Below are 8,077 nucleotides of genomic sequence, written 5' to 3'. Positions count from 1 at the left end.
CCAGGCTGGGAGAGTGTGCAGCATGCCAGGGGCCCCTGGCAGGGGTTGTTTTGGGGAGTCCCAGGGATACACACACACCCAGACCCAACCCTGCTGGCCACCAGGAAGTGGGCGTGCCTGCCCGAGGCCCATGTGCTGAGACCACTGCCTGGGTTGGGAGGCGGGGAGCTGTGTGGGGCAGCCACCCTGGGCCAGCTGACACAGGGGCCAGGTGGACGCTGAAAGTGAGGCAGGCCCTTTATTGGGGAACTTGTCACAGACACACACAGCCAGGGCCCCCCAAGCCCAGCCCAGGGTGGGGGTGGGGGCTTGGGCTCTGCTCCACCCTCCTGCTCTCCTATTCTTCCTGGTGCTGAGGGGAGGGACGCTCACGGAGGCCAAGGGGGAGCTCTGGTGGCATCGTGCCTACACAAAGGACCATGCAGGGACCCTGGCCCTGGGCCAGGTGGGTGCTGCCTTCTGGGCGGCCAGAGGGCCTAAGCTACTGGGGAGAGGAGAAGAGATGAAAGGGTGGGCTGGGGGAGGATTCGGAGGTGTGGTCTGGTCTCCAGGGGTGGTCGGAGGCCAGCTGGCCTCAGCTTAGGTCCCCTCCTCCCACTCTGCAAGAGCAGGGACCCGCGTGTGGGCAGGGCAGGGCGGCTGGCTCAGGCCTGGGCCTCCAGGGCGCTCAGGTGCACGCTGGGCAGACAACACCAGGCTGGCGGCAGCTCCTTGCTAGCGCTGTCCTCGTGGAAGCGGATGTGCAGGAAGAAGTCGCCAGTGTAGAGGAAGAGGAGTGCTCCCAGGCAGGCTGACTGGCCAGAAGGCTGCACCTGGGGGGCAGGGGGAGGAGAAGGAAGCGTCACCCAGGACATGCGGCATGGACCCCGGAGCCAGCAGGAGACCACCGACCCCGCGGGATGTCGGGGCGACAGGCAGCAGAGAGGCCAGCAGGCCTTGCTCTCACACCCACCCCAGAGTGCCCTTGCTGTGCTGCCTTGGGCAACTGGCTGTGCCTCTCTGAGCCTGTTTTTATGTCTTTTAAAGGAGCTGGTAGCATGTACGTTGTGGATGGTTGGGGATTCAGCCAACTAGGGAGGTGGGGCACCAAGTACGGAGGTGGCTGTGGATGGTGCCAATACAAGGTGGGGGTGGGCGGGAATAAGGGCAGAACCATGGGGCTGGGGGCTGGAGGCTGGAGGCTGGGGCTGGGCAGAGGACGGGGCTCTGGAGGGGGGAGCGTGGAGTCTAGGGTAGGGAGGATGAGGTAGCGCCCCAAGAAGTGGCAGGGCCAGGGCCTGACCGTGGGGGTAGGGGGTGGAAATAGAGGATGGATCTGGCCCTAGGGGCAGGGGCAGGGCAGGTTTAGAGGGCGGGGCCAGGGGCAGGCTTGGTCCCACACTGGACTGAAGGTGGAGGGCGGGATGGGGTTGATGTTGGACTGGCCAAGGGTGTGGAGGTGGGGGCGGGGCCAGGGAGGGTTCATCCTAGACTAGAGGGGGGAGTGGAGGGCAGGGCTGGCCTGGGGGCAGGGCCGGGGAGGGGGTCTGTCCTGGACTGGAGGGGGGATGTGGTTGTGGAGGGTGGGGCTGGCCCCGGGCACCTGGGGTCTGGGGCCCTGGCTCCACCCGCGCTCCGGGAGTCCTACTCTCTGGGGCCTGTGACCTCTCGGTGGGGAGGGAGAGCTGGCCTGGATCCTGGGGCACTGACGACAACCCCTAACGGTCCCTGCGGCTGCCTGTCCAGGCACGGCTTCCAGCGGTGGCGTCAGCTCCTTTCATCATCGCCCTGCCGGCGTTACCCTTACCCCCCTCACTGCCGGGCACAGCAAGTGCCGCAAGGCCGGCCTACTCAGGGCCTGTCAGCGAGTCCCCGCAGCGGGCCGGGCCCTCAGAGCACCACGTGAGAAGCCGGTGCCAGTTCGCCTGAGGGCATGGTGGTCACGCACCGCCTCCAGGTGGAAGGTGCTGGAGCCCACGAAGGAGACGGCGTCACGCAGGTCGTAGTTGTGCACGCCATTCTGGTGGTCCTGGTAGGGGACCACGGTGAGTGCGAAGGGCCCCACACTGCGCGCACTCCGATTGGTCAGCCGCACCTCCAGGCGCACTGGGTCACCCACGCTGCAGGCGGTCGCCTCCTCACGGTCACACGGCTGTCCGTCCACCAGCACGTCTGCAAGGAACACGAGACTGTCAGCAGCTAGCACTCCTCCCAGCCACCCTGTCCTTGGCTGCCTGCCCTCTGGGCCCGGAGGGGAACCAGGGCGCTAAGCCCGGAGTTTGCGCTCAGGAGCCTAGAGGCCTGGTATCATGTGATCTGGGCGGGCCTCCCAGAAGTTCCTGCAGAGCCCAGCCTCAAGGCCAACCTGGCCAGGCCCCCAGGAGCTGCAGGGAGACTGGACGCTTGCAGGGCAGGCCTGGAGAATCTCAGACTTTCTAAGCTAGGTCGGGGAAGCGGACCATGCAAAGGCTCTGACCAAAAACCAAACCCACTGACCTGGAGTTGACTCCTACTCACAGGGCCCCTACAGGACATAGTAGAAGTGCCCCAGAGGGTCTCTAAGATTGCCAATCTCTAAGGAAACAAAAGGTTGGGCAATCTACTTCCATAGGGATACTGCCTCGGAAACCCAAGGAGGGGTCACTATGAGTGGAAGATGACTTGACTGCACATATCAACAACAGGAAGCAAAGCCTAAACCAACCCACTGCCATGGACTTGATTCTGACCATAATGCCCCTAGAGGACAGAGGGGAGCTCTGGTAGTGTAGTGCCTAAGGCATTTGACTGCTAACCAGAAGGCTGGTGGTTCAAACCCACCAGCTACTCCTCAGAAGGAAGACTGCACAATCTACTTTCGGGGTGATACTGCCTCGGAAACCCAAGGAGGGGTCGCTATGAGTCAGATCCGACTCAAGGGCAGGGAGAGGACAGAGTAGACCTGCCCCAGAGGGTTTCCCAGGCTGTAATCCTTCTGGAAGCAGACTGCCTCATCCTTCTCCCACAGAATGCCTGGTGGGTTCAGACCACAGACATTTTGGTTAAGCAGCCAAGTGCTTTAACTGCTGCTCAAGTCAGGGGTGCAGGACTCTGCCACCCACGAGCACATAATCCACACCCAACCCTGAAGTGGGTGCTGGATAAGGACACAGAGGCTCTGAGAGAGAGAGAGGTTGGGATTCAGGTTGCAGGGCCCGCCTCGCCCAGGGCAGGCTTGGGCACCATGAAGGGGTGGGACTCTGTCCTGGGTAAGATCTGGGAGGCTCAGAGCAGGGAGCGTGTCCCAGGCAGGAGGAGAGGGGCATGAAGGTTTGGAGGTGGAGGAGACAGGGCAGGGCGGCAGCAGGGAGGGACAGGTCAATGTCAGGAGTCGTCATCTCCTCATCTCTGCTCAGAATTCTCTGAAAGGCACCATGCATGGCTCTCAACTGTCACATGGCCAGAGCCATTGCAGGGGTGGGGTGGGGTGTCTGCCGGGCCTGATGTGAGGCCCTGAAGGGGGCGGGGAGAGCACCGGCTGGAATCTGAGAAGCGGCTTTTCTCCTTAAGAATGACACCCTTGCTCCCTGTTCCCTCCATTCCCAGGCCATTTGCCCAGGGACACTTTGATCCCTCTGTGGGGTCAGTAGGCTGAGTAGCTGTGGTCTGAGGAGGCAGATACTTGAGCTCCAGGCCTCCAGAAGGTCCCAGGGGTCGAGGGGAGGAGATGGGCAGGGCCGACAAATGGCCAGAGCATGGAAAGCAACCAGGGTTGCAGAGGCAACGGCACCGAGGACCAAGTGCTGGCAGAAAGAACAAGGACGGACTTCAGGCCCCTGCGCAGGGTCCCACGGTGGGCGGGGCTGGGGCAGCCCAGGCAGAGGAGGCAGCCGGACAAACTGAGGGGAGGCTGAGAGACAGGGGCTGGGATGGTGTTCCGGTTACCAGTGCTGCTCTGACAGGAATATGCCACAAATGGGATGGCCTTAACAGGTTATTCTCTTACAGTTCAGGAGGCTAGAAGTCTGAGTTCAAAGTGCCAGGCTCTAGGGGCTGTGTGAAAACCCCCTCAACCTTGGGCTTCAGCTCTGCCTCTTGTTCCCAGCCCACTGAAGCTAGAGGCATCTCTTCACTCAGGCAGCTACTGGCTCCTGAGGCTAATAAGCCCAGGGTCGACAAATAAAATGGCACAGTCCCGATGTTACCAAACCACACGGCAGGCCATTTATTCAAGTCCATTTTAAGTCCCAAGTTCGGCAGAGCATGGCAGGGTGCTGAACAACGACACGGCTACATGCAGGGTCCAAGCATGCCATAGGCTAGAGACCATTCCAAAGCTGTTTCTTATATACAGGAAGCAGACCACAAACCCAAACTACTCAGCTGCTCACAGTAGATCCCACCATGGAGTCAATTACCAGTCTCATCATGGGGAATACTACATCCAGCTGCCCAGCCATTCAACCAGGCCCAGCCAAGTTGACACACAAACTTAACCACCACAGATGGGAAGGGTCTGGGTCTGGGGGACCAGGTATATATGGGCTGGGCTGCTGGATGTGCCTTCTTGCTGGGTGAGTTCAGGACACAGACAGAGTGGATGGAGGATGGCTTGAAGGGGGCCCCCTCTCTCCCTGTCCCACTGACTTTCCTCTGGCTCTGCCCCTCAAAAGCACTACACACCCCTACTTCACACCATATACAGAAATTGTAAGAGCTAAAACCATAAAACTCTTAGAAGGAAACAGTGGTAAATCTTTATGGTCCTGTATTTGGCGATGGAGTTGGAAATAGGGCACCAAAAGGACAAGCAATGAAAGAAAAACTAGAGAAATGGAACTTCATCAAAATGACGACTGTGTTCGTCCAAGGATGTTATTGGGAGTGAGAAGCCAGCCTACCGACTGAGACAGAGTGTTTGGAAGTCACATATCTGATACTCAACTCACTGCCGTCAAGTCAGATCTGATTCACAGTGACCCCTCCTTGGTTTTCCGAGGCGGTATCACTATGGAAGTAGATTGCCCAAACTTCCTTCCGAGAAGCGGCTGGTGGGTTTGAACCGCCAGCCTTCTGGTTAGCAGTCAAAGTGCCTTAGGCACTATGCCACCAGAGACTCCTATATACCAAACCAAACTCACTGTCAGTGGAGTCGGATCCAACCCATTGTGACCCTTCCTTGGGTTTCTGAGGCTGTATCAACTATGGAAGTATATTGCCCAACCTTCCGAGGAGTGGCTGGTGGGTTTGAACCACCAGCCTTCTGGTTAGCAGTCAAATGCCTTAGGCACTGCACCACCAGAGCGCCTATATATCTGATGTTGTTGTTGTTGTTGTTATGTGCCGTCGAGTCGGATCCAACTCATAGCGACCCCTCCTTGGGTTTCCAAGGTGGTATCTCTACAGAAGTAGATTGCCCCATCTTCCTTCTAGGGAGTGGCTGGTGGGTTTGAACTGCCAGCCTTCTGGTTAACAGTCAAATGCCTTAGGCACTACGCTACCAGAGCTCCCATATATCTGATAGGAGTTCAATATTTAGAAATATTCAACAAGAAAATAATCCAATTAAAAAGTGTGTAGAGGATTTGAACAGACACTTCTGCAAAGACATACAAATGGCCAATAAGCACAGGGAACGATGCCCAACATCACTAGTTACTACAGAAAAGCAAATCAGAAGCACCCACTTCACACCCACTATGACGGCGATCCTACAAATGATGATGAGCGTCAGTGAGGATGTGGAGAAGGTGAGATCCTGGCCCACTGCTGGTGGGAGTGTAAACTAGGGCAGTCCTGTAGAAAGCAGTGTGTGTGTGTGTGTGTGTGTGGGGGGGGTTCTTGAAAAAGTTAAACATAGAATGACTATGGGATCCAACAAGTGCACTCACAGGTACACACTCAAAGCCTTGACAGCAGTGTTCCTTAGAGCATGAACCTCAAAGGTGGACCCAGATGTCCACAACAGAGCAAGGAGCCCACAAAATGTGGTCAATTCGTACAATGGAGTATCAGTATCCCAGAAACAAAGGCTTACAAACATTGCAACATGGAGGAACCCTGAAACAGTATGCTGAGTGAGGCTGGTCAGACACAAAAGCACAGCAATGGTGTGATCCCAGGTCAAGAACCACCTAGAGTCGGCAGGTGCATGGAGACAGAGGCGGGTTAGGTGGGCAGGGCTGGGGAGAGTGAACGGTAAGATGGGCAAATTTCGCAGTACATGTATTTTAAGAAGCCTTTGTCGTGCGATGCTTTAGTGCTCAGCTCCTAACTGAAAGGTCGGCAGTTCAAACCCACCCAGGAGCTCCACAGAAGGAAGACCCAGTGATGTGCCCCGGGAAAGCTCACAGCCTAGAAAATACCCCGGGTAGCTGTGCTGCCACCTGGGGCTCTTGGTCGGAGGGGCTCCATGCCACCCAACAACAGGAACAATATATGCTTTACCACAATTGTAAACATGTGAAAAAAAAAAAACCCAAACCCAAAACACTCCTCTCATGCCCTCACCACATGGCTCTGATGTGTCTACTTGGGCTCCTGGCTTGCACACCTGAGGCCCGGTTGGGGCGGGGCGGGATGGGCAAATGGCTTTGGCTGAAAACCACAGTGACCCTTATGGTGACCTCACCCTCTGAGGGCCCCAGGATGAGAGACCTGGGACCCCAGGTTCTGCAAAGCGCCTCATCTCGCTGTATCCTTCCTCAGACTCGAGGAGGCAGCCCATCCAGGGAGGACGTGAGCCGGGAAGGCTGATCTGCTGCCTCACCCCATGAGGCCAGGCAGGTAGGCAGTGCCCTCTGAGGCCGTGCCCACTGAGGCTGTGCTGCTCTCCTGCCTGGCCTCCGCTGGCTGAGCCCAAACTCACTCTGCCTCCGGACCCTACGGTGAGTCCAGCAGATCCCTCCGGGCCTCAGCTCCACGCTGTGACAGTGGTGGGAGGGGCTTCTGGCCTGGCTGACCCTCACGGGCCTATGGACCGGGCCACTCCTGGCCTTGGTTGTCTGGGTCAGAGGCTCAGTGTAGCAGCCCACAGGCAGGGTCTGACAAGCTCTTGCTTCTGTTTGGAGCAATCAGTGGGATCTGGTTCTGCGTGAAGGACACTCACTCCTGGAGGTGGGGAGCAGGGGGTGTGAGTAGCCTTAGAGGGGGCCGCCCCTTCCCCTCCCCACTGGGGTACCAGAAAGGTGCAGGCTGGGAGATGAGAGAGTGGCCTGCCCAGGAGCGAGACAAAGAAAAGGTCCCCAAGACCAGGTGGAGGCCCCTAGGCATTTGTATAGGCTGGGAGGCCTTCCTGCAGGCAGATCCTGGGTGAGGGACCACCTTGGCCCCCACAGGCTGGACCTCAGCCAGTGTTTGCTGGATGGTGAGCAGAGACCAGCACCTGAAACTCTGTAGCAAAATGAGGAGAAATGGGGAAAGCAGGTGTCAGGGAGCCACGTGGCTGGTCCACAAAGGGAGATGGGATTATGTGCAAATCAGTGAAGGGTACCCCCCCTTCTGCTCGCCTGTCTCTGCAGAGACTGAATGGTGTCCACGCTGGGCCAGCCGCCAGCCTGCAGGTGGGACCTGTGCTGTCCAACCCTCCCTTGGCCCCAGCTCTGCAAGGCCTCCTGGGCAGTGGGGAGGACAGACAGCCCTCATGGCACCCCCAGAAGAGTTCCGGGTGGGGATCGGCCTTGTTCTTGGCACAGGAGGTGGAGGGGCTGTGGCCCAGAGGGCAGGCCAGGGTGGCAGGAAGTGCACAGCGCTGGACCGAGGGTGGGGCCTCAGCGCTGACGGAACATCCCTTCACCACCCAAAGCTGCCTCTCCCGTGTGTGCAAATCTGGGCTAAGGGTTTGGACGTAGGGGATGAGAGGAGCAGACAGACAGAAGATTCGAGGCTGGCCAGGGCCTTCCCGCCCTGCCACGGGTGTGCTCCATCAATGTCCACACAGGACTGGACACTGAGCTGTCCGTTCCCTGCTGTGTCCCTGGCTTTCTGGGACCATCCAGGGTTTAGCTACAGAAATCCTATACCCTAGGAACCCCTCGGGAGCTCTGGTAGCATAGTGGCTAAGACACTTGCCTGCTAACCAGACGGCTGGCAGTTCAAATCCACCAGCCACTCCTCGGAA

At 58.3% G+C, this 8,077-nt stretch overlaps 1 protein-coding gene across 1 annotated transcript in view; it reads right to left on the bottom strand.

Moving 5' to 3' along the window:
* Positions 1-644: 644 nt before the first annotated feature.
* Positions 645-8,077, bottom strand: part of TRAPPC9 (trafficking protein particle complex subunit 9) — a 637,992-nt gene continuing 630,559 nt past the window's right edge. Inside the window, exons 22-23 of the mRNA XM_042780905.1 lie at positions 1,928-2,151; positions 645-812 (exon numbers count right to left, since the gene is read on the bottom strand). Of these exons, the coding sequence (XP_042636839.1) occupies positions 645-812; positions 1,928-2,151 (392 nt within the window). The remainder of the gene's footprint in view (positions 813-1,927; positions 2,152-8,077) is intronic.

Source organism: Orycteropus afer, unplaced genomic scaffold (genome assembly GCF_000298275.1).
Source record: "Orycteropus afer afer isolate SDZICR_OR568_19922 unplaced genomic scaffold, OryAfe1.0 scaffold00069, whole genome shotgun sequence".
NCBI lineage: Eukaryota > Metazoa > Chordata > Mammalia > Tubulidentata > Orycteropodidae > Orycteropus > Orycteropus afer.
Note: the sequence above shows the minus strand (reverse complement) of the source record. Positions and strands in the feature narration are given on the sequence as shown.